The 26,522-nt window shown below is 40.3% G+C and overlaps 1 protein-coding gene across 9 annotated transcripts; it reads left to right on the top strand.

Moving 5' to 3' along the window:
• On the top strand, positions 1–24,978 carry tnnt3a (troponin T type 3a (skeletal, fast)). Of its 9 annotated transcripts, none has more exons than XM_028584388.1 (15): positions 1–74; positions 2,820–2,860; positions 3,690–3,703; positions 4,320–4,328; positions 4,855–5,007; positions 7,999–8,016; positions 8,919–8,937; positions 9,080–9,125; positions 14,846–14,962; positions 16,482–16,559; positions 16,928–17,041; positions 18,170–18,282; positions 19,484–19,574; positions 20,846–20,886; positions 24,641–24,978. In XM_028584388.1, exons 2-15 carry the CDS (start codon positions 2,841–2,843, stop codon positions 24,675–24,677), a joined length of 870 nt encoding a protein of 289 aa, XP_028440189.1. In that variant the 5' UTR covers positions 1–74; positions 2,820–2,840; the 3' UTR covers positions 24,678–24,978. The 9 variants fall into 9 exon arrangements, with proteins under 9 accessions (XP_028440189.1, XP_028440191.1, XP_028440195.1 ...); XM_028584387.1 differs by having other exon boundaries at positions 40–143; positions 24,641–24,925; XM_028584390.1 differs by lacking the exon at positions 4,320–4,328 and having other exon boundaries at positions 24,641–24,925.
• Positions 24,979–26,522: the final 1,544 nt, after the last annotated feature.

The following is a 26,522-nucleotide window of genomic DNA, read 5'->3' as shown; positions in this document are numbered from 1 at the left end:
CGGCCGACTCCCTCGGCCAATGGCGAGGCCGAGCGGATCGTGTGTCACTATAACAGAAGGACATAATCAGCGCGGTAAGTTTGCAGAACCTTACAGCCAGTCTCGGCCAGCGGGGAGCTCGCTTCTTTCAGCTTTTCTTTGAGGTAAGACAGAGGGGAAGGGAGTGTGTGAGTGTTAAGAGAGGAAGCTCAAGTGCAACGTCCCCACAACCCCCACCCAAAAAAAAAAAAAAAACCATCCACCCAAACTGAGGACAGCTGAGTCCGCGCGTTGCTATCACTGCCACGATTAGTAGAGGCTGCTGCCAGGGTCAGGGGTGCGACGGAGACAGGGACAGGCCTTCCTTTGACGCCCAGAGAGCCACGCTTTTGTGTTGAAATCTAGTTTCCGTGTTGGGGTTTGACGTTAGATTGCAGCTGTGCGCCTGAGACGCTGATAAGACACCTGGTGATATCGCTGTATCTCCAGTAAGAAAGTAAGAAAGTAAGAAATTTGACTCTCTTTTTTTGGAGTTTAAAATCAAGCAGTGGGTGGTTTTAGACACCTTGAGGTATCTTCTGTATTTCCAAAATGAGAAATTTGGCTTTTTGTTTTGGGAGTTTGTAATCAGGCAGTGGGGTTTTTCAACACCTTTTGATTGGTATCTACCTAAATTTGTCTCTTTTAGAGTTTGCAATATGTAAAAAAAATTCAGCTGATGTGTAAAAATATTCATTCATTGGAGGTTTTAAAAGGTTCTGACGTTCTCGCGGGACATCTTACCCTAAAGGACTTTGTTGTTGTTTCTGTGCCGGGTTGTGTTTTTGTTGGTCCGAGTCCAGCGGAGGTTCATATCACACCTGAAGGATTTACAGATGGCTTAGAGCCTTTGAAAGCAGCTTTCCGCTTCAGGAAGACAGAAGATGGTGATGCCAACGAGTTATACAACATCATGAGAACAGCCGCAACTGTTGCTGTAACTTTGTTTGGGGGATTGCAAGTTTTCTTGGCTTAAAGGTTTAATGTATGTATGTCCATTAGGGAAGCTGTAAATTGGGCGTGGCGTGTGTGTACATTAAAGCGCACATAGCTCGAGGATAAACACTTTAACGTGTTGAACGGGAGCCAAGAAGAGTTTTTTTTTTTTTTTTTTTTTTTTTTTTGCTTTCCTGTGTACCAATATAACATCACGGTGTAAACACAAATTTAAGTTTGGAATTTACAGGATTCAAAGAGCACATAGAAGGAAGCCTTTAGCATTAGCCCTTTAACCTTCCCGGCTGCCTTTTAAGGGTTTATTTTAATTCCTGAGCAAAGTGTTCGCCGTCAGCAGGGAGCCTCGGGGAGATGATTGAAGGAACCATGTGAGAGCCAGACGGCCACATAAGGAGATGAGGGTGGAATTAGTGTTCCAGGGGAAGGAACCCAATCTTCAGCATCGGGTCCCCTGAAACCGGATCCTGGGCCTGCGCAGCTGTCAGATGGAAATAGTTGTGGTGTCGGGACGCATTTATGGTGGCCGCACGCTAATGAGACAAACGGGCAAAACTAATACGACATCTAATCCCCGATATATTAAATTATGGTCGCATTTGGGTCATGGTGTGTTCTTCTTTGCAGAAGTTTTCTGAACAGAAGAGAGCTGCAAAGATTAGATTGATTAGTTGTCAACTATTACATGAATCGCTTTCAACTATTTTGATAATCGATTAACCGGTTTGAAGCATTTTTTATTTAAAAAAAAAAAGTAAGAATTCTCTTATTTCCAGCTTCTTAAATTGACACAATTTGGAGGTACTTTTACTTGAGTATTTACACTTTTTTGCTTCTTTATACTTCTTCGCCAAGGGAAATATTGTTACTTTTGTACTCCACTACGACAGTACTTACTTTTCTGATAAAGAGTTTTACCGATTAAACACATGATCAGTTCATAAAATATGATAGTTACAGATAAAACTAAGCGATAATACATTAAGAGGGTATAAAAAGTAGTTTAAAGTAGTAGTTAGATTCTCTGTAGGCAGCTTGTTAATTGTGAATATTTTCTCCTTTCTTCTCTCCTCTGTGACAGTAAACTGAATATCTTTGAGTTGGGGATAAAACAAGACATTTGAGGACGTCATCTTGAGCTTTTGGGAAACACTGATCCACATTTTTCACCATTTTCTGACATTTTATAGACCCAACAACTAATTAATTAATCAAGAATAAAAAAAATTTAAATTGTTGAACGCAGCATGAGCTGAGAATGATTATAGATGTGACAGAATTTGCCAGAAGCTGATCTGAGTGTTTCTAAAGATAAAAAAAAAGTCTTTAACACCTTCGAGTGATGGGAAAGGTCAATAGGTCGACTCTCACCCCTCCCGTCCGAGAGGATTCTTTTTTAAACGTTCATGTCTCACAAACAGGGCTGTTGGCATACATTTAAGTTTGGCTCCCTTCTCACTTATCATCAGAGAAGCAGATTCAGAACCGAGGCTCGAATTTCAGCCCAAATACTTTTTAATTTAATTACACTAGACAAATTATAAACCCATTCGGATCGGACACATTATTTTTAAGCTTTCGAATGCAACTTCTTCATAAAACATTTAAAATAATGAGCAGCAAAGTGTTTTCGTAATGAATCAACATTAACATTTCTTTGAAGGTGGGGGTGAAATATGTGCAGGGCAGAAGGGTGCGGTTTGTTCAGGGTGGGGTCGGCAGCAGATATTTAAGACGTCTGTAACTTAATCCCGAGCTATAAATACAAACCCAGCAGGCTGCTCAGTCGCTCCTCGCAGACAGACTTTAACTTCCTCTCTTCTTCTCTTTTTTTTCCTCTCCTCCAGGTTGTAAAGTCCACTGTCACCATGTCTGACACCGAGGAAGTGTAAGTCCCATTCACATTTTCATTCACAAATTTCAACCACCTGTTGAGGAGTCTGATAAAATAATCCCAAATCAAGGTCCACTTACTGGCTTTTTTGTTCGTCAGAGAGAATTCAATTCAACAGCATCTGTTTGCAGTTAAACGTTCTGGAAAAAGATGCAAAGCAGACCTTGAGTTAGGGCTATCATGCGATCACATGATAGGCAGCAAAACCGCCCGACTGGCGTCGCACACCGCTCGGATCACAAAGACAACATAATGTAAACAAATATTTTGCACATTACATTTTGCAGGTAAAACTCCTTATTTTGTGTCTCGTTCTGAATGACACGCGCAAATGTCTCATAATATATTGTCTCTAGAAGTGTGTTATTGGACTTCTGTTTTTTGTTAAAGAAGTTTAAAAATATCACAATACTTAATACTATCGAATCGGAATACTTCTAGAATCGCAATGAATGAAAATCATCGAATCGGGTCAAAAGCATATCGTCCCGGCCCTACGGTTTACTTTAAGGGGACTTCTAACAGTTCTAACCGGTGAAGTATTAACAGTTCAAGGTGTTTTCAGTGTTGATTTTGTTTAACTTCAATAAAAGCAACATCTTTCCATAAGTCAATGAGTATTCGTGTTAAATAAACGTGATTTCAATATTGACCAAAATAACTGTGATTATGATATCTTCCATGATTGAGCAGCTCTACTTTGAGTTCAGATTATTTTGCCAATCTACTCTGTGTATACATACTCAAGCATGGGTTTACACGGTATTATTTAGATGATTAGATTTAAGTCTAAAACTGAGTTTCTTTGCCTTCTGTCTTGCAGCGATCAGGTCGGGGGTAAGTAGCTCTATTTTCCCCCTCAATCCCCCCACCAAACGATAGGTCCAGGTACAGTCCGGAGTTCCATGCTAAATCCCAGTGTTATCTCTGAATGTTACCTAACTGGATTTCCATCCCCTGTAGAGTTATTTGCACTGGAAACAAAAAAGAAATCCGTATGTTTACAGGTTTGGCTTGACTCCTCCAGATTCAAGTTGTGCAATAAAATGCTCTCTTCAATGCTCTTTGAAGATCTGCTCACATATTATCGTCCCGCTGTTGCAGGCACCAATGCTGGCATCAGGACAGTGTTGAATATGTTGTATGAGATTAAAATCTAAACGATAAAATCTGATAAACTGCACTGACCTGTTGGCAACATATTCTGCTCTGCATGACCATCTGCAACTGTACAGTCCTCCTAAACTGAGCAGCCTTTCAGATTAAAGTTTGAAGCCACTTTTATGTCTCGTTTGTGATCGCCAATCAGCCCAGGAGGACTGTGTTGTGTTTGCTTAGCATGGATCCCCAGTGTACCCACATTTTGAATTCATATTGTGTCAAAACTGGGTACAAACGGGATCTTTTTTTTTAAATGTTCTTCTGCTCCTTTCTTTCTCGGACGGACGTGAAGAATACGATGGTAAGACGTAGCCTGCAGATGATAAATCTAATGCCATTCATACTAATTTGTCAGCCATTTTCCATTCTTTATTAAAACGTGTGTATCGTACTTTAACATGATGATTTTTTTTTTTTTTTGTGGCATGCTGGTTAACACTAACGCCTCTCGAGATTTAAATGAAAAGACACAAGAAAGGACGACTGCGTCAGGATAGAATTTGTCTCTTTTGTTGTCTTCGAACCACAGCGAGTTTCAGCGCAAATATCTTCAGCAATATTTCACATTTCATCCATCAATGACTGACCTTTTCCCTCCTGTAATTGCTTGTTGTCTCACGTGCTTTAGCGCCTTCCGGTGGCAGTTCCCCCAAACTGCCCCGCAATGAATGAACCTCCTCATAGCTCACATATGCCCCTCCCTTTATCTCATCTACTCACCCTCTCCCGACAACCTCTGTCCTCCTTTTACTCCTCCATTTCTCTTGCTTCCATTAACCCTCTCACCGCCCTTCCTCTCCCCTGGTGACTCGCTGCATGTTGTGTAGCTGTAGAAGAGGAGGTAGTAGAGGAAGTAGAGGTGGCCCCTGAGGCGGCCCCTGAGCCAGAGGCAGCCCCTGAGCCAGAGCCAGAACCAGAGCCAGAGCCAGAACCAGAACCAGTGGTAGAGCCAGAACCAGAACCAGAGCCAGAGCCTGAAGGTATGTCCTATGGAGGGGTTGAAGGGGCTATTCTATCATCCTTTCCCAGGCGTCAGGTGCGCTCCAAAGGCTGCAGCGAGCCAGACAGACCCCACTAATGTTCAAAGAGAGGCAAAGTCCCTCCCCTTCCTTTGGACCCCATGGGACCTTAATGAAGAAAATCATATGTACGGTAGTGAACAGGGAGAGACTAATTCTTTTTTTTTTTATCCCATTTGAATTGAGCCATGAATTGCGCGTGTGATTTTCGCCAGTTTATAAGATAATTTTGCAACTTAAGAAAGTCTCAGTTTGTAGTAGTAGTAATTACTTTAGTGTGAAACTTCTCACTGAACTACATCTCTCGTTAGGGATGTCCAGATCCGATCACGTGATCGGAAATCGGGCCCCGAAATTGGGACTCGATCGGAATCGGACGTTACCTCCCGATCAGGACTCGGATATATATGTATATATATTCTCATTATTTTTGAACACATCTATAGTTATACGGTGGCACAGAGTTAGACCCTTTTGACTCCACACAGAAACAGCAACGTGTGCGGCATGACATCACTTTGTTGCCGAGACGCTATTGGTTAAATGCCATAAAAGTAGAACACGGAAGCAGCTTGAAGCGGTAAGCTCGAGTATGTCTGCGGTCTGGAGGTGAATTAAATAAAAAATAAGGAACATCCTGGATCTGTTTTTTCGCTCTTCTTTATTCTTTTTTTTTATATATTATAGAAGTATCGGATCGGGACTCTGTATCGGTAGATACTCAAAATCAAATGAGTCGGACTTGAGGGCAAAACAACCTGATCGGGACATCCCTATCTCTCGTCCTGCACAAATATGTCATTTTGCTCGCTAGCTAGCTTAGCTCTGTTCCACATAACCTGTATTTTTTTTTTTTTAACAATTGCTCCATTCATTTAGATGTCGCGTAGTAAGATAAGAGACTCAGGATGGGCAGAAGCATTGTCCCAAGGTTTGTTCACACAGATAGGAAAACAGTGTGGCAATTTAGGATACAAACAAAACCTCCGGGAACGACTTTCTTCACACTTTTAACAGAACAGAATGTGGAACGTAACATTATTCACAACAGCCATGAATTACATATACGATGCTCTTCTTTTAAAAGATTATTTTGCAACTGAAGAAAGCTTCAGTTTGCCGTAGGTTTGTCGTAGTACCGCTCAGTTTATCTCTGTTCCACAAAACATGTAACGTTATCTTACCTGATGTGTTTTATCGAGCCAAGTTTTATCAGCCAGAAAGAGCGAGAACTAGCAAGATCCTCTGCTGTCGTGTGTGTGTAACGTGACATCCCGGTACACAGTCATCGTAGACTTTGAAGTGTGTCTTAAATACTGCAACAGTTTTACGACAAACTGAGACTTTCATCACTTGTAAACTTATCTTTTGAATTGACAAACATCATTTCTGTAGTAATTCATGGCTCAATTCAAACTGTGATCGAAAAAAAAAAGTTTCTCTTTTCCCTGTTCACTACAGTACATATGTTTTCGACTTTGCCTCTCTATCCTGGTCCGCGCACATGCTCACCATGTCTGCTAATGCTAAAGCTAACGTTGCCTTCCTTTCACCTCTGGACAAAGTCAAACACAGCCGCGCCCAAAGGGGCGCAGGTTGGGCTGTAATGACTTTTTCTGTTTAAATATAAACAGATGTTGAAAGTATCATACCCAAAGCATTTTACAGTTAGCGTATGACTAATATATGGAAGATATTTGTGCACTGAAGCTAATGTTTAAGGCTTAAATAAAGAGCCGAAGTCCTGCTTCGTATCTATGTTAGTTTTCAACTTTTGTAGCGTTAGCTTTCCGTTCTCAAAATGCTAAAAAAAAGTAAAAGTGCTTTCATTCCTTCAGTCATTCATTAAGTAGGCTAGTTAATGTTCTCAGCGAGTTCATTCTGAGTTAAATTGGCATCGACAACTTAAAGTGGACAGTAAAAATGTGTACATTTTGTGCATCTGTTTGTGTAGTGTATATATCGCAGATGTACATTATTCTACTGGATCTTCCAGTATAAAATCCTTTTACATACCCAAAGTTTATATTTTTACCCATTCTGGGAATTAAAGATTCACAACTTCTGGAAAAAAAAAAAAAAAAATCTAAGTTGACAAAACTTTAGCTTCCTGGCTAATGTAACTTACTTTGGCCTTTTTAATCAGTCTAACACAGCTGATACTACTGTACCACATGTACTCTAAGTGCTTGCATTTGAGTACATGCTCGCTTTTTCATCATTTATCAAATTAAATACATGTAATATCTCCGGCTGCTTATTTTATGCATGAAAATAAACATGTTAATCAAATTAAAAAGAAGAGAAAAATATCTCAGATTTCATCTTTTTCTAAATTTACCACTGTTACACCATCTTATGTTATGTCCACATGCCGGTGGGAAAGTCGGTGTTGCATTCACACGCTATTTTGTTAGAAAATTACATTCATGTGTTTGATTTAATCCCACAAAATGTATGACTCAATGCCAAACCTAAACTTAACTAAGCTGCAACTTCTCTGCCATGCTGATGAAGTTAAAAAATATATCCTGCATCATACATGTCCACCAATAAATCTACCCCGACTTTCCAACTTTACTTTGATATTTCTCAAAACGGCATGTGAACGTACCGCAGGGATACATGTTAAATGTTTAGCTGTTTGACAGCGGATACCGTGGCTTCAACATAGCAAGACTTTATGTTTGGTTTTGCGTGACTGTTCAGATGGAATTAGTGGCGTGAAAAATGCTCACAATGCACATTTTCAGCAACTTTCCTTTTATTTGTTTGTGCTAGCTGTTCATTTTGGACACTACAACTATTATTTGAGACTTTTACGGTGGTTATAAATTCCTGAATTTAATGTCTGCCATAGCTTTGTGTTTAGCTGATGCTCTGCTGCTCTCTGAGCGCTCGCTAACCGTGTTGTCTATTCTGCTTTTTGATTGGGATGCTTGCTGCATGCAGAGGCCTATGAAGAGGAAGGTATGTTGATTTTCTTTTAAAGAAACTTGTGACCAAATCTGATATCTGTCATTCTGGTTTTGGAAGGACACGAAGTGTCCAGGTCTGACGTCTGTACTCGGGGAACGCCTGCTGTCCATAAAAAAAAAAAAAAAAAAAAAAAAGTCTGGAATGTAAAAGAAATCCAGGAGCGCTGCCCAATTGGCACTGAGAGACTGAAATCCAAATTCAAACACAGCAAAAAAAAAATTGTAAAAGCGTATAAGAGTTTTATGAGAGAGGAAAAAAATTGTAATCTGCTAGTGGAGAAAAAGGGTGAAAGAATATGAGATGCTAACACGTGCTTTTAATGCGCAGCGACCCGACTCGTGCTATGCCACTCGTCGTCTGCATGGCATGGAGCCGCCCGAATCTGGGTGCAAAGACTACGGAGAAATGGCGGGGGGGGGGGGGGAATGATTTTATCTTGCTTGTGTAAAAATGATTTTGGGGTCAAGCAAAAAAAAAAAAAACATGACACACATTGTTGGTACGGTTCAAAAGTCACAACTTTAAGCAACTTTTTTTTAGGTTTTCTAAGACAACGGATGTTCATTACTTTTAATAATAAAACACAGTGTGTCACTCACAGCAAGATGGTTCTCTGATATTCGCAAAACTTCATAATATTAAAAACTGTTTGGTTCTGGGTTTTTTTTTGACATGAAGTTTTCATGGGTTTGTCCTTACCTTGCTGTACAACTTCTAACCCTAACTTAAAACACTGAGGCTACAATTTTTTTTTTTTTTTTTTTATCTTAATCTAATATATATAGAGCCAAGACCATGCAGTTTAATCCAGTTAATGCCTGAGAAAATAATAATCTGCCTTGGTTCTAACCCCATGACATGTACTTGTCCCCTCTTCATTCTCTAACCTGCAGAGGAGAAGCCAAAGTTCAAGTAAGTTTCCTTCTCGTTTTTTTTTCTTGACTTCAAATCATTTCTTTAGATATTTCCGTCCGAGACGTTTTGGCTGGAAAGAAAAAGCATTTAAAGAACATTATAATCAGTGCACTTAAGATGAAAATCTTCTCTCCTGCAGGCCTAGTGCTCCCAAGATCCCAGATGGCGATAAAGTGGACTTTGATGTAAGTGGATCAATTATTCAGTCAATTAACAGTCATTTATATATCTCTTTACAGCAACCAGCAGGTATCCAAAGTGCTTTTACAACAAGGAATGGGGTTTCAAATCAGTTGGACATGTTTAGTTTACTGACATGCTTTTATTCAAGAGAGAAAGACATACAGTGGGGGAAATAAGTATTTGACCCCTTGCTGATTTTGCAGGTTTGCCCACTTACAAAGAATGCAAAAATCTACAATTGTAATCATATGTACATTCTAACAGTGAAAGACAGAATCCCAAAGAAAATTCCAGAAAATCACATCATATGAATTTATTAAAATTGATAACCATCTGATGAGGAAAAACAAGTATTTGACCCCCCTGGACAAACAGCATGTTAATATTTTGTAGAAAAGCCATTATTGGCCAGCACAGATGTCAAACGGTTTTTATAGTTGGTGACAAGGTTTGTGCACATTTCGGCAGGGATGTTGGCCCACTCCTCCCTGCAGACAGCCTCCAAATCATTCAGGTTCCGAGGTTGTCGCCTGGCAACTCGAATTTTAAGCTCCCTCCAAAGATTTTCAATCGGATTCAGGTCTGGAGACTGGCTAGGCCACTCCAGAACCTTGATGTGCTTCTTCTTCAGCCACTCTTTTGTTGCTTTGGCGGTGTGCTTAGGGTCGTTGTCGTGCTGAAACACCCATCCTCGACCCATCTTCAGCTCTCTCACTGAGGGAAGGAGATGTCGGTCCAGAATTCCACGATACATGGCCCCGTCCATCCTCCCCTCAATACGATGGAGTTGTCCCGTCCCCTTGGCTGAAAAGCACCCCCAAAGCATGATGTTGCCACCACCATGCTTGACGGTGGGGATGGTGTTCTTTGGGTTGTACTCAGTGTTCTTTGCCCTCCAAACACGACGAGTTGAGTTGAGGCCAAAAAGTTCTATTTTGGTTTCATCTGACCACATCACCTTCTTCCAGGCCTCTTCTGAGTCGTCCAGGTGGTGAATGGCGAACTTCATGCGGGCCTGTACATGTTTCTTCTTGAGCAGGGGGACCTTTGCGTGCGCTGCAGGATTTCAATCCATGACGGCGTAGTGTGTTACCAACCGTTTCTTTTGTAACTGTGGTCCCAGCTGCCTTCAGTTGATTCATCAGTTCCCCCCTTGTGGTTTTGGGATGATTCCTCACCGTTCGCATGATCAGGGACACCCCACGAGGCAAGATCTTGTGTGGAGGCCTAGACCGAGGGAGGTTGGCGGTGGTGTGGTGCTTCTTCCATTTCCTGATAACTGCACCGACAGTTGATCTTTTCTGTCCAAGTTGCTTTCCGATTCTCTTGTAGCCCATCCCAGCCTTGTGCAGATCAACAATCTTGTCCCTGATGTCCGTAGAAAGCTCTTTGGTCTTGCCCATGGTAGTGATGTTGGATGCTGGTTGTTTGGGTGTTGACCGGTGTCTTTTATACAGGTAACGAGGTGAGGCAGGTGTATTTGATGTAGATAATTGGTTCGGATTGGGGCTGTGTCTTAAAGAAAGACTAACTGGCTTGTAGGAGCCAGAATACTTGCTGTTTGTCCAGGGGGTCAAATACTTGTTTTTCCTCATCAGATGGTTATCAATTTTAATAAATTCATATGATGTGATTTTCTGGAATTTTCTTTGGGATTCTGTCTTTCACTGTTAGAATGTACATATGATTACAATTGTAGATTTTTGCATTCTTTGTAAGTGGGCAAACCTGCAAAATCAGCAAGGGGTCAAATACTTATTTCCCCCACTGTATTTCGCCTGTATTATTTATTGCATGTCTCATAGAGCTTTCTCACTTAGAGTTTGGTCGACATAAAGCCCTAAAAACACAGTTCCTTAGTCTACGTTCACACTTCTTTTATAGGGTGACCATACGTCCCGGTTTGACCGGGACAGTCCCGATTTTGAAGTTAATGTCCCGAGTCCCGACAAAAGCCTGTCGGGACGCTAAAATGTCCCGGTTTTAGGAGGAGCGGCGTCAGACGATTTTGCTGGGGCTTGAGCCCCGAATGTTTTGAGTGTAGTCCCAAATGTAACTTTTTCCAGATTATTTTTCCGAGGGCGAATAGAACGGGCAGCTACATGCAGGGTCCGACCATGTTGTGTTTGTTGCTATCACCCAAGGGGGTAAGCTTCGCTTCAGAACTTGAGCTATCTATGGCGCCATTTTGTTGCTAACTGGCGATCACCTCCTGTTAGCATTCTGCTGACCGCCATTTTTTTTTTTTTACGTCACTTGACTGCGAATAACTTTACATCAGAAATGTTTGAAGACTATTTGTCCGTTGTTTAGTTCCAAAGAAACACGACAATGTATAAAAGGCTCCATTACCTTGTACCTCACGTTATGGCTCCGTAGCAGACGCTTTTATAAAAATAGGCTAACGATTGTGTCATAACCAAGTGACTTACTGTCGCATAGTAGAGGAATTACCGTATAGTACAGGAGAAGCTCACAGGCAGTTTCGACTTACATGAGCTGTTTAGGTTTAATTACTAATGTTAACTAGCTTGTTAGTTAGCAATAATTAGCCTGTGTCCATGTTATCTCCTTACATCCACCTACACTCTCCGTCTTTGTAAGATTGGGAATGATTGAGATTTCTCTCGGCACAGCTACCAGAAGACTTCACACTTTCAGACACGTTGCTCACGTCACATTCTCTCAGTTGGAGGCTGCGCAGTCACCGGAAAAGTGCTTCTAATAGCCTTCACTGGTCTCCGTCCAGAGCAACGGGGTCTATTGGTCCATTATATAATGTCTATGCTATCACCTAGCAACCGTCTCTACATGGAGGAAAAGCTGTGAAAGCCGGGTGAAGTTTTCGGAGGAATCCTAGCCAAATCAGTGTAATACATTGATGCCATCAACACAAAGTTTAGGAGCGCAATACTACTGATTTAGTTTGAAGTTCCTGTGACGTGATGTTTACAGTCTATTGTTCAGACTCAACCACACGGAGCTCTGAAGAAGACCTGTGCGTCTCTTAGTGTCCACTCTCTCTGTAAAATGCAGCGCAGCCTCAGGTTATAACGGATGCGCTCTGCTGTCGACATGCTGCGGTAGATGTGTTGCGTTTGTGCTTCGTGTGTTTCTGCAGTAGATTCGGTTTTCCACCTCCGATGTAGAGCAGCGTACGGCCACTTCCCTAGCTAAACTCTTAGTCTCATTCAGACACCCAAACAGGGCTCCGTGTCTGTCAGAAGGTCTGAGAGCTACAGCAATCACGTGAAACCAGACTATGGTGCAGGTAGATTTCTGAAATAGTGACTTTATTCTTGTAATAGCCTATTATAACTTTATTTTTCTCAAAATTACGACTCCTCCAAATCACAGAGAACACAGATATACTGTATTTTGAATGTGCACAAAGTTTTGGACATTGCTCAAACACATCTGAAATATTACAGTCCAGGGGTTTATTAATAGGCCTACATTAACAACAAAAGAGCAAAACAGGAGGGAGGAGTAAATGATGCCTAGGCTACATGTGTGCTGACTCAGCTATAATGAGAAAAGTCCATCCAAAGGAGAATACATATTTGAAAGCAATACATAATGCCTGTTAGCCTTACTTCAATATATTCCATTATGTTTTTATATTTGGATTGTAATCTATTTTTCTCTTTACATAACGATATTTGCAGCATACATTGATTCAGAAAAAGGTAGAAATAGGTGCATAAAAATTCACCAGAATGCAGGAAATTAAGTGTTTAATGCTCAAAATTTTCAATCATTTTAATTCTTTTGGTGTTATTGGAATAAATAACACTTCAAAAATCTTTTTTTTAGAAAAGTCTCAACATAAATCTCATTCTGAACTGAAAAAGGCTGTTGCTGCAATTTTGTTAATTTTACCGAAAAAAAAAAACAAAACATTTATTATTAGATGAGGAGCCTATGATCAACATAATGAAGTTACTGTCTATGTCTGACCTGGGCTGGCACATGTTCACGTTAAAAAGCGTGTGCGCGTGCACAAGCACTACGGTCACACGCAAAGTGTCCCGGTTTCAGCTCCCGGAAATCTGGTCACCCTATTCTTTTATTAAGCTGCCAGCGTCTGTTCTACATGATAATCCTCTACGGAGTAAACCCTGTTTTCCAAAAAGTTTTAAACGCCACCGCACACTTCTTTTTCTGCCGCTCTGAGCATCTTTCTGAAGTTGAAAAAAGTTTTTGGACAGCCGACCAATGACAAGCGGAGTAGCCAGACCTGTTGTTTCCATGACAACAACAAAAAATGGGAGCAGAGCACAGTGAGTTATACGATATGACCGAGTGCTCCGTGTACAGGGAACTTACTTTGTTTTATCTAACGTTAGCACCTCCTCTCTCTCTCTCTCTCTCTCTCTCTCTCTCTCTCTCTCTCTCTCTCTCTCTTTGTTCTTCCTCTAGCTCGCTCCACCACTTTATTTTATCTAACGTTAGCACCTCTCTTTCTCTTCTCTCTCTCTCTCTCTCTCTCTCTCTCTCTCTCTCTCTTTGTTCGTCCTCTAGCTCGCTCCACCACTTTATTTGATTTAATGTTAGCACCTCTCTCTCTCTCTCTCTCTCTCTCTCCCTCTCTTTGTTCTTTCTCTAGCTCGCTCCACCACTTTGTTTTATCTAACGTTAGCACCTCTCTCTCTCTCTTTGTTCTTCCTCTAGCTCGCTCCACCACTTTATTTTATCTAACGTTAGCACCTCTCTCTCTCTCTCTCTCTCTCTCTCTCCCTCTTTTTGTTCTTTCTCTAGCTCGCTCCACCACTTTGTTTTATCTAACGTTAGCACCTCTCTCTCCCTTTCTTTCTCTCTCTCTCTCTCTGTTCTCTCTCTCTCTCTGTTCTTCCTCTAGCTCGCTCCACCACTTTGTTTTATCTAACGTTAGCACCTCTCTCTCTCTCTCTCTCTCTCTCTCTCTCTCTCTCTCTCTCTCTCTCTCTCTCTTTGTTCTTCCTCTAGCTCGCTCCACCACTTTATTTTATCTAACATTAGCACCTCTCTCTCTCTCTCTCTCTCTCTCTCTCTCCCTCTCTTTGTTCTTCCTCTAGCTTGCTCCACCACTTTGTTTTATCTAACATTAGCACTCTCTCTCTCTCTCTCTCCCTCTCTTTGTTCTTCCTCTAGCTTGCTCCACCACTTTGTTTTATCTAACGTTAGCACCTCTCTCTCTCTCTCTCTCTCTCTCTTTGTTCTTTCTCTAGCTCGCTCCACCACTTTGTTTTATCTGTTAGCACCACTCCACCACTTTGTTTTATCTAACGTTAGCACCGCTCCACATAGCGCTCTAGGATACTGTAGCTGTTGTTATAGCAACGAAAGATGCTCTCGGCTGCTTTATTTGGAATAAAAACGCTGCCAGCTTTTTTTTTTTTTTTTTTTTTTTTTACACTACAAAAGCGCCCTAGTCAACTTTTTCTTGTCAAAAAAGACGCCAGGTGTGAACATAGTCTTTAAAAAAGGAAAAGAAAAAAAACAGAATATAATAAAATCAGAAAAAGGTTACATAAAAACAGGAGGAAGAAACGGAAAGTGTCACAGTTGCCACTTATTAAAAGCCATTCTAAATAAATAAGTTTCAAGTCTGGATTTAAAAACGAGCTACGTCTGTAATAGTGCGAATGTCAGGGCGGGCGGAGAAGTGACAGCGCGTAGGATTTCGGTTCCGAGTGTTTTTCCTGTCCGTCTGACGGTTGTTTTCTCCTCTGACCTGCAGGACATCCAGAAGAAACGTCAGAACAAGGACCTGATGGAGCTGCAGGGCCTGATCGATGCTCACTTTGAGTGCAGGAAGAAGGAGGAGGAGGAGCTGATCGCCCTCAAGGAGAGGATTGTGAGTCTCTCTAGGACATCACACTTTTCAAACCCCCGTCAAAGCTTTCATACCGATAACGGTGGAACAGCTTAGAGACGGAGCGTGACGCCTCATACTCTGAAAGCCACGCCCACCGAAAGGGGGAAAACAATCGGCGCCACCATATGCAACCCACAGCTGAAACCAGAGTTCAAAATGAACTTTTTCATGTTACATTTTTACCAGCCACTCAATAGATTACCATTGTTGCTTTTTTGGCTGGCGAGTGAGCCACTTGCATATTTCACCAGCATTTGGCTGGTGGATGGTGCTAATTTTGAACCCTGGCTGAAACGCTAACAAAGCGCTAGCAGCTAGAAGCTAGAAGCAGGGCTCTCAAGTTTTGAACGGAGTTCAGAGTGAGATTTTGGCGGCAGGGGTTTGGGTGGGGACGGAGTCTGATCTGATAAATGACATAAATGTAGGCCTTTGTTCGACTGAAGAAATTCTTAGTCGACTAACACTCATTCAATTGTATCGACTAATCGATTAGTTGATTTAATCGACAGATCTGTAAATCTGAGTTTCTCTGCAAAGAGTCATGCAAAATGATGCATATTGAATAAGATAACGCCTCCTTTGCATATTTAAACACAACATTTCAGAAAACGTGTAATAGAACAAAAAATTGCCTTAATGAAAGTAATCAAAGTAGGTTTCACAGTGATATCTATTAGGTAAAATGTCAACCCTTAATTCTTGTGTTTACCAGAGATGTGCTCGTACGTTTCTTGGAAATAAGTCATTCAGCATGAAAAAAGCATCAAACATGACTAATGGACTAAAGAAATCTAAGTTGACTAAGACCAAAACCACCGATTAGTCGACTCGTCCCACATTTTTCTTAAAATTAGGCCCTATGTTAGGGTTAGGGTTATATTCCATCTGTTAGTACATTGCTACTGGATAATTTGTTGGGTGTAATTGGCTACCAAATTGGGAGAAAGGGGTGGGGGGGGGGGGATCTGATACAGATTTAGGGCCTAATTTTGGAAAAAAATCTTAGAAATGTGGGACCATAGGCACGCTAACAAGTGTTAGTGAGCTAGGGTACTCATGAGGTACAGAAAATATGTTTTGGGCTACAGCAATCCGACTGCACAATGGAAAACTTAAACTGTCTTAAACTTAAACTTAACTGCATCATTGCACACTGATGTATTTCTCTGGCACTTTCATTTATTAAGAGCTGTGTTTTCTTTTCGTTTGAGTAGATGTGTAAGACGGGATAATAAAGTTTAGTTTGACTTTTGGAGAGAAACATTGGATTTAAGCATGTCAAATTTTAGCAGCCTATGTCTACCAGAGAGGACAGGTAGGATGTTACGTGTAAGCAAGCTAAGGCACCAGCAAACATAATGCAGTATAGCTGTCCGATTTATCTATTTAGTTATCTGTGTGTGTTGTGTTAAAGTGGCTGTTATCTGTGTGTGTGTGTGTGCGCGTGTGTGTTGTGTTTAAAGTGTGCTGAATAACGTGTGTGATGATGTCTTCGCAGGAGAAGCGTCGTGCCGAGAGGGCTGAGCAGCAGAGGATCCGCTCCGAGAAGGAGAAGGAGCGCCAGGCCAAACGTGAGGTCCGTGGTTTCATCTTTCTCCTTCTTTAACCGTTCAAACACGACTCTTAAATCCGAAATCAAAAGTGTAAAAAAAAAAAAAAAATCACCAAAGTTTGAGTTTTAAGATTCAGTTTGCAGTGAAAAATTGTCATTTTAAAATACTATTCAATAAAAATGCCAGATTCTCTTTTGTTTTTCAATGTTTGTTCACACTATTCTTTAGTTTGCGTCTCAGTTTGCATCTGCTTTAGCCCGTGTACAATTTCTCTACGACTTTGTTTTCATTTTTTTTATTATTCGTCTTTAATGTGTCCTGTGTTGCCGTGGCGAGCAACGGCGGATCTGACTCGGCGTGGCCTCACTCTGTTTGGTTTTGTGTGAACCAGGAGGAGAGGCGGATCAGGGAGGAGAGAGACCAGAGCAAGAAGGCAGATGAGGAGGCAAAGAAGAAGTCCGCTCTCTCCAGCATGGGCTCCAACTACAGCAGCCACCTGCAGAAGGTCCGTAAACACACACACACACACACACACACTACAACTGTCTACAGCACTGTAGTAGTGTCTTCTTTTAGCAATATAATGATACATTTAGCAGCAAGAGGCAATTCCAGGTTCAAACCCTTTTTTTCGGCCATCTGAAAGAAGCTGCTCAATTGCCAAAATTGAGCTCATAAGCAACATTGAGTTGGTTTCACAAAGCTGAGCAAAGTCACTTTAATTCTCTGGGATAAAGGGGTGAGACCAAACAGACCAGTTTTATCACTATAATGCAGTGTTTCTCAAATGGGGGTACGTGTCCCTCTAGGGGTACTTTGGAGGACTGCAGGGGGTACGTGTCCCCCTAGGGGTACTCTGGAGGACTACAGGGGGTATGTGTCCCCCTAGGGGTACTCTGGAGGACTGCAGGGGGTATGTGCCCCCTAGGGGTACTCTGGAGGACTGCAGGGGGTATGTGCCCCCTAGGGGTACTCTGGAGGACTGCAGGGGGTACGTGTCCCCCTAGGGGTACTTTGGAGGACTGCAGGGGGTATGTGACATATTTAACAAAATGTGTAATAGTCGCTGTTTTTGAAGTTTGTCACCTTTTTTGAAGGTTGTGTTGCTCGTTTAGACATATTCTTGTCACTTTTTTCAAAGTTTTTGTCTCTTTTTTTTCAAAGTTTGTTTATTTGAATTTTTTTGTCACCCTAGTGCTCCCTTCCTTCTTTCTACTGTTTTAATTTTTAAGTTTTTATTAGTATTTTCGACATATTCTTGCCATACTTCCTTCTTTCTAACGTCTTTTTCAAGGTTTTGTCCTTTTTCCATCAGCATATAAATGTTTTCAAGGTATTAGGCTGTTGTTTAGTAAATCTATCACTGACATCGCTGTAATCTTCCTCTTTATAGAGAATTTTTTTATTCTACCAAAATTACAACATTACAAACAGTATTGAAACAAGCTTGAGAACCACTGCTGTAATGGATGCACCAATTTAAAAAGTTAAATCGAAATATAAAATATAAAATGCAAATACGTAAATACAAGTACATCAAGATCCTACTTAAGTACTTGAGTAAATGTACTTAGTTGCTTTTCACGATTACTTTTCCTCAAGATAACGATGTGAATACTTGTTACTTTAACAGGCGGACTCAAAGAGAGGAGGAAAGAAAGAGACTGAGAGAGAGAAGAAGAAGAAGATCCTGGCCGCCAGGCGCAAGCAGCTCAACATCGACCATCTGAACGAAGACAAGCTCAAGTACGACTCAAACATCTCACGTTTTATTCTTGTTGGGGTGAAAGAAAACTCGTTGTTTTCAGAGCATGACAGGACACTGAAGCTAACGGACTGTCCGTGCGCCGACGCTTTTTGGCTAACGTTCTATCTGAATATCTGTCTAAATACAAATACATAAATGATCTTGTTATGTTTTTGGTTAATTTATTTGTGTCAAACTCAAGTTGAACTGCTTACCTTTCTAACGGAATATCATTTTAACCGTTTGCTTTAGCTTTTACGTTACAAGAGCCGGCAAAAAGAAGCTAGTACCGTTGAATTAGCCGCGTGCAGATTATCTGTTTAGATACAAATACAAACAGGGCTTGTAAAGTTTGAAGTTAACTTCCGGCCGTAGCTGTATCACTAATAGCCACAACCGACATTAACCTTCTCCACTTTCTAACGCTTTGGCTACATTGAACGTGTAACGTATGCGGACCATTAGTGGAGCGTATTTGCCGCTGAATGCATCGTTTTTCCAGCTACACCTGCAGCGCCACAGACTGTGTAGGATGTGTGTGTCACAGTTTCATTGATTATAGTGGACGCGTATAGTCCAGCTATCACCAGACCAAGCTCAATCTTTTAAAATTTAACATTAGTCTGGGGGAGTCTGCTCTGTATTTTCTACTGCACAAGAGGCGTGATCAACGGGCATAGTTCAAATGAATCTGTATGCAATTGGATAGTCCTTCAACCAATCAGACCAACAAGCCAGGTGACGTACCAGCGGGGGCTAGCTGGTAAATTAGGCTTTTACCAAAGCTGGTCGGTAGTCCCGCAGCCTTCTTTTGTAGGATTTGGCAAATTTCTGTTCCGTTTTCAGAGAAAACTTGTCTTTGAAATCTTTTAAAACAGCAACGACAGCGGCATCAACGGCCGCCATGTTGAATGTAAAAAAAAAAGCTGCTTGCCGTCACTTCTCTATCGGTCATTGTGCTAAACCCTCCAATAGCGCGCCAGGTGAATAAGCCAGTTTGTGATCGATAAACGTACAGCTGCAGGGAGAAATCAAATCGCCGGCAGATCGGGCTGGGCTCACCCGGTCCAGGACGCGTAGTGTTGGAATGTCTGCTCCGCTTAGGTTACGTGTACATATAGACGGCCCATAAGTCATCGTGTTTGAAGGGATTTTATGTCTTTGACTGACTTTGTTAGCATATTGCTGTGTTTCCTGCAGGGAAAAGATCAAGGAGCTGCATGAATGGATGGGCCAGCTGGAGTCGGAGAAGTTCGACCACATGGAGAGACTGAAGAGGCAGAAGTATGAGGTGAGAAAGTCTTTTCTTTCAGTCACTGTGGCGCGACTTACTGCACAGAAAAGAAACGTTTTCATTAGCTATTGGCGTAGTTTTGTTTGTTTTAATCAAAGCCGAAATTTAAATTGGGGAATTGTGAGTTATCAGAATACTTAATTGATCTCCTGAGGGAAATGATTTACGTGCAGTTGCTCAGAGTCAACATTCAAGATGCAATAAGAATAAGAAAGAGCGAGTCCATAAGTGTATAACGTAAATAAAGTAACATAGCTACAATAAGAAATAAATAAAATGTTAAAGTAGAAGTAAGAGAGATTAGGTTACAAGTAAGATTAGGTTAAAAAAGATTGTTTCAAATGGATTGTACAAATTATATTAGTTAGTAGTAGTATCGCAGTATCAACACATGCAGTATGAAGATAAATAAGTAGAGTGTGAATTTAAGTAGCAGCAGTGGATAAATAATTATTAATTATTGTAGTTATTTTATAAGAATATAAAAGGTTGATTGACTTTTTATTAAAAGGTCATCACACAAAATAAATCAGATCCAGTTTTTGTGACGAATGATAAACAGTTAGTTACAGAAAGTTGGTGTTTAATTTCTGGTGATAATTTGTCATTTTTTATTTGTGTAATCATTGTTACTGATTTTGACAGTTTTAGTGCTTTTTGTTTTTGAAATCATTTCCGTACTGCTGCCGCTCGTGTTTAGACATTTGACAACTTTGACTTCTTTTGCTGAATTTAAAAACACATTTCTCAAAATCAGATATTTTGTGTTAGTTGAAAGAAAATATCAGCAGAAAACTGCACTTTAAAATGTGAACTTTCATTCTTTTTTTAAAGGATGCCTTTAATGTTCAATTCAATGTTCCATTTGTTTTAAATTCAACACGTTTGTTGAGTTATAGCAGAACACAGAAAGCCGTAGAACTGAGTACACTTTAATATCTGTTGTGTATTTAACACCGTTATTGCATAATTTCCTATATATCGTGCAGCCCTATAAGGTATCGTACTGTAATGTTGCTCTGCCCTAAATGCACATAATTAACATATTTATCCACAGCTTTGCCCTCGGTATGTACTCTGATTCATATTTTTAATCTAACGGATAAAAGACATCCACACTTTTCTCTCAAACTGTAGCTATTTGTTGTTGTTGTTAATGATGCTGGTGATCCTGAGGTGAGCATCCAGTCGAGCGAACCCTCGTTTTTTTTTTTTTTTTTTTTTTTTGAACCCTCGATGTGCTCTTTGATTCCCCCCTTCCCCCACAGGTTACAACCCTGCGTAAGAGAGTGGAGGAGCTCAGTAAATTGTAAGTAGAGCGTAGCCGCGGGGACGTTTCTGCCCGCCGGCTTCATGCTCGCTGCATGTTAGCATGAAGGAAAGGTCGATACGAACCGAGAGAGGAGACCACACGCCACCAGGGACACAGAGAACAAGCACAGGGAACTGAAGAGTTTGCTTCTAAAAAAGAAGTGACATCTGCTATGGAAAAAGTTTAGGATTCAGCTCATTCGAACTACAGATCTGCTACCCAAACTGGCAAACTTGCAAATGTAATGTAATGGACAATTCCGCTTCCAACCTGTAGGGGGACCGAAGCAGGAAAAGTTCTCTAGTGTTGCTTTAAAGCTACAGTGCGTAGTTTCTGTCGCCCCCATGAGGAATTCTAACTAATGACAAGAAAACTGTTGACGCTTCCACATGATACAAGCCTTCCGTGATCGCTTTAACTTTTAGCATCACAGAGCTTCCGGTCAGGTGTGTGAGCGAGCGGTTCAACAGGTAAGTCGGACCCTGCTGGGGTTTCAGAGCCCGAGCTGAAACCGTGTCTCTCTAAACTGTTTCTTTTTTCCAGGGGAAACCACAACGGGAGTTAAAGCGCAACAATGATCAGATGTGTCCCAGATTGGAGCACTAATAGAGAAGAATTTGGTGCAAAAAATATGAAATAACGTATCTTTCTCAGGACACTCGTGACGTTACAGAAACAGTCAAATTAAATTAACCAGGATACCTGCTGGGTCCTAAAAGTATTTTTTAAAAGTCTTCAATATAATTCTCAAATATAAAAATATAAAATAAAAATATGGCCTTAAAAGTATTGAATTTTGTAAATTTTTTCTTGTTATGTAGGATTTAATAAATGCCATAACGTCATAGATATGTTCTGTGGGTAACATTTAAATTTTCTTCATTTTGTATTTTTAGTTTCATAGCATAAGAGCTCTAAATGTCTTTTATTAATTTTATGTTATTGGAGTACAAAGACACTCAAAAAACACACACAAAAGTGTTTTATAGTATTCAGGTAACGATACTCGGTAAATACTTCTTTTCTCAGGCTTTGAATCCAAACTGATTTTCCGATAGAAGGCCGTGAAGCTTTAAATGTCATCCTAGGTGGTATTTAAGTCTTAGAAAGTCTTACATTTAATCTTGTGAATTCTGGGGGAACCCTGTGATAGTGAATGCAGAGGAAAACACTGATCATATGCGTGACCCCGTCTTGGTTTCCCACAATGCATCAGCCTGCAGCGGTCCGCCCCACGGAGCACAGAGAAGCCTTCTACTCTGAGGTAAATGTGTTAAAGCTGCTGCTGTGTCGTCTTTCAGGTGCAAATGTACAGGAACCGCATTGATGAGTTACAGAAGCAGTAAGTATACGGCATCGCTGGGTTCACTGACACAGTAATCTCCAAAAATAAACTAAACTCCAACTGTTTTTATGTCTGCGTGAACCCTTCCCTTAGCCCAACATAAACTGTCACTACCGTTTAGGACACTTTATGGCAGTTTATGGCAGAAAACAGTGGCTTAGTAGAGATTTATCAGTTTAATCCTTTTAAATTTTTTAGTTTCAGTCTATTTCACAAGATTTAATGTAGGCTACGTTCAATAAAAGAACCCCAAATCTGATATTTTGGCATCTTTTTTCATAACATTAGCTAATCGTGTTTTTTTTGAAAAACTGGTTATTTTTGTCTAAACCTTTTGTTGACTAAATGCTAATCTGTTGTGTAGGCTATGTTTTAGTTATTAAAAAATAAATAAAAAACATGCTGCTGCTTTTGTGCACCTTCACAGAGTTCCCGCCATGATCATGTGGTAGAAAAAAAACAACTGGATTGCTTAATCAAGCAAAGATTTAAAAAATAACTCGTCTTGATTTAGCAATCTGTGCACAGATTTCATTTTTTTTCCTGCTACATGACACCTGGTGGACTTCGTATTTATTTGTGTCTATGTTGCTTCCGTAATGTGCCAAACATTTTGTGTGTAATTTATCATCATAATCATCATGTTTCCATCAATAACACCCGATATTTCATCCCATTATAACTGTACTGGTATCATCCAGTGTCTGTGGTATGTGAGGATCGTTCCCTGGTGTTTTCTGAAAAAGGATGGATAAGAAATCGTCAGTTTAATGTACGACCAGGGGCGATTCTAGGATCAGACCTTTAGGCAGGGGCTCAGCCTGTATGAGAATGTGACACGGATACAGTGCCCCCCCCAAATCAGTAATTTCATTAGCCGATAATCTCAGAGCTAGCTAATGAAAAACATCAGCTAACATCAAAAAATGTTGACACTGTGATCGAACTAAACTTGACACACAAATCACAGTAAAAACAACCACTTTGACTCAATGTTCTAACGTTCAGCACTTTTAGTTGCTTACATTTGAATTTGGGTTCTAATCTGTGCCATAAAATTACCAACTTCTTCACTTTTAACCCTTTCCTTGACTGGGTTACAGGTGCGTAGCATTGGCGACACCAACACAGGATATTAAACCTGTTTCAAGCCCTTTGAACCTGTAATTGTTTGTCCTCTGTCACTAACAGACAAGTTCGTGAACTCTCACTCGAAGCACTAAAATTGTCTTGAGCCCCCCTAAAAAGGGTCTAAAATGTGTACGACAGAAACTCACTGGCTAGCCTTTCCAAAAATGTTAAGAAAGCTGCCTGATTTTTCAGACATTAAACCAACAGCAATCATATAATAAGACAAATGCAATTATTAGGTACAGTTATGACCCAAAGTGGAGCATCCTTTTTCAGCGTAAAGGCCAGGGTCATCTGCATACATACATCTTTACTTCTCTGTGTGTGAGAGCCATTACAACAGTAACTGTGAAGGTAATCACGTTACGTTAGCGGCTGTTGGACTCCGTAATGACTGTGTGATGTGCAGGTAAGTGCTGCATGAATTTGTGACTAATTTCCGTATGAACGGAAATTAAGCCTTTGTTTGCCATTTTGCATGTAGCTCCGAATCCGTTTGAAAAGTAACGTAAGAAGTTTGAGGGTAGAGTTGTTTTCTCGTGATTACAAAGAAGACTGTATTATTTTGTGATCTAGACTTTTTTTTTTTTTAACATAACTTAAGCATTATCTCCATCCGTTCACACCTTGTGTGCTATATTTTGTTCAGTTTCTTTTAAAATTGACTGTTGCAGAAAAATGCTAATGATTTGGGAATGAGTAGTTAGCGACGTTAGTTACGTTAGCTAACCAGAGGTTTTGCACAATCCGATAAAAACAGAAACAACTGTAACATGTAAACAAGACATAAATGAATTCATAGCCATCGTATTGATCTTTGTCAACAAGAGGCTACTATAGTTCAAGTTTTTTTTTACTATAGTTAAAGTGTAGGCTGCTGTTGGCAAACGTCTGTAATTTAGGTTCTCAAACATTTAACCTTTGCTCAAACTGAACAGTGTTCATCTCCTGTAGAATTATTTAACTGAGTTTATTTTCGGCACCTTTTTGAAAGAATATATTTTTTGAAGGCATTTCAGACATGCTAATTGTCTGTGCACAAGATGATGCAAGACATCCACCTGCATTTTCATGCATATTTCAACTCTTGCCTGACCCAGACCAACCTTAGTATGTGTTGAGGGGAAAAAAACACTTTTGTAATCTTTGAAAACTGCTCAGGAGCCTTTAAAGGAAATACTTCACCTACAAAATGACATTTGTGCATAATTTAGGGCAGGTCAGATTTCTGACATGTTTCTGCATTTTGTTTGTTTCGTTTTTCTCGTATTGCAGCAGCAAGAAGGGAGCTGCCGCCCGCCGCAGAAAGTAGATGGTCTCCGAAACCAAACTGCGATGTTCTCGGACACACGCCTGACGAAACAACACACACTGTGGCAAAGGCCGTCGCTCAGAAGAAGCCCGTAACGCTGAGGTGTTTGAAACTACCCACCAAAGTCCTGGCACATGCAACCAGGAGCCTTTAGCTGCTGCTCAGTAGGAATAAAGAAACTGGCGCTTCCTCGCCCTCAGCTGTTTTGGTTCTCGTATTTTTGTAAATAAAGTGTGACACTTCAAGAAGCCATGTCTGTAGAGCTGTTATTCAGAAAATCAATAAAGTTCCGTATTTTTCAGACAGTCGTTTGTTCAACACTGTTTTCTAACCAGCAGTTGAATCGAACCTTTTGTTTATCCCCTCTATTGTCCTCCCGGGTCAAAATTGAAAATGAACACTTTTTTTAAAACGTTTTTGTCCCTTTTTTTTAATTATTTTTTTTTTGTTAAGTTTACGGACATTTCTATTAATCCAAAAACGGAAAAATTCAGCAGATTTACAGTATGTCATCTGTATCTTTTTAACGGACATTAAAAATCAAAATACGGAAAAACACCTGTGCAAAATCATTACGGAATATTCCTTCATATTAACGCAGTAAAATAGCCCGTATTTCTACAGACTTTTCTAAATGTGTACACTACTAACACCAACTTATTACCACCATAGTTTATTACTTATTCTTGGAATTCATGGTTTAACAAACCTCATTTATATTAAAATTATATCTAATTTTAAGAGTTAAAAAAGCTCAAATTATTTTGAGTAATAGTTAAGATCAGAGGATGTTGAGTGGATAAACACGGACTGGTTTATGTCAAAAGTTCAGTCAGAATTCTTTTTTTTGAAACCATTTATAATTTATTTTCTTCAAATGCTATAAAAATTGAATTAAACACTCAAAATGTAATAAAAGGAGTGAACTGATCCTTAATTGTACTTGCGAAGAGCGTTGTATGGAACCATCAGTGTTATTTTTGGGCAATTTAGTTGATGGAAACCCAGATTTCTGATGAAGAAACTTTGAAAACAGGTCAAATTTGACCCGAGGACAACAGGAGGGTTAAGGGTGTAGTCGTCAGCATATCGACGATTCATGATTACAACAACCGTCTTTATTTAATTCAAATGCCCTCCACTGATTGGTTTATTTCTTACATTAGTGAAACAGTAATGATTCTGAATTAGCATAAAAAAGGAGAGGTGAACTTTTCTTTCTTTTAAGGTTTAGAATGTACAAATACTGCGTTCGGGTCCCAAAGAAAAGCAGCAAGTGTTTTGGAAAAATATATATTTGGAAATAAGTAACTCCAATAAAACGTTTTGTACAGAAATATTTTTAGAAGATCCATCGGGGTGGTGTGTGTGTGTGTGTGTGTGTGTGTGTGTGTGTGTGTGTGTGTGTGTGTGTATCAAGTAAAGTCGGTTTTTAGTTTTACATGTAAATAAATACAGAAAATAATTAAACCTTAAAGATTAAGATTATTACACGAACTGTGTGAAACACAGGGAGGGAGGGAGGGAGGGTGTGTGTGTGTGTGTGTGTGTGTGTGTGTGTGTGTGTGTGTGTGTGTGTGTGTGTGTGTGTGTGTGTGTGTGTGTGTGTGTGTGTGTGAGTGAGAGAGAGAGAGTGTGTGTGTGTCTGATTGTTGATTGTGAAAACGTGTGTGTGTGTGCCTGCACGTGAGTTTCTAATTGTTGATTGTGAAAATGTGTGTGCGTGTGTGTGTGTGTCTGATTGTTGATTGTGAACACCTGTGCGTGCGTACGTGCGTGCTTGCATGATTGTGATTGTGAACACCTGTGCAGGTGCAAAGTCTATAAGGCCGAGCAGAGTTCAGA

The sequence above is a fragment of the Perca flavescens genome, chromosome 8, assembly GCF_004354835.1.
Source record: "Perca flavescens isolate YP-PL-M2 chromosome 8, PFLA_1.0, whole genome shotgun sequence".
NCBI classification, from domain to species: domain Eukaryota; kingdom Metazoa; phylum Chordata; class Actinopteri; order Perciformes; family Percidae; genus Perca; species Perca flavescens.
The sequence above is the reverse complement of the archived record's forward strand: the minus strand, read 5'-3'. Positions and strand labels throughout refer to the sequence as shown.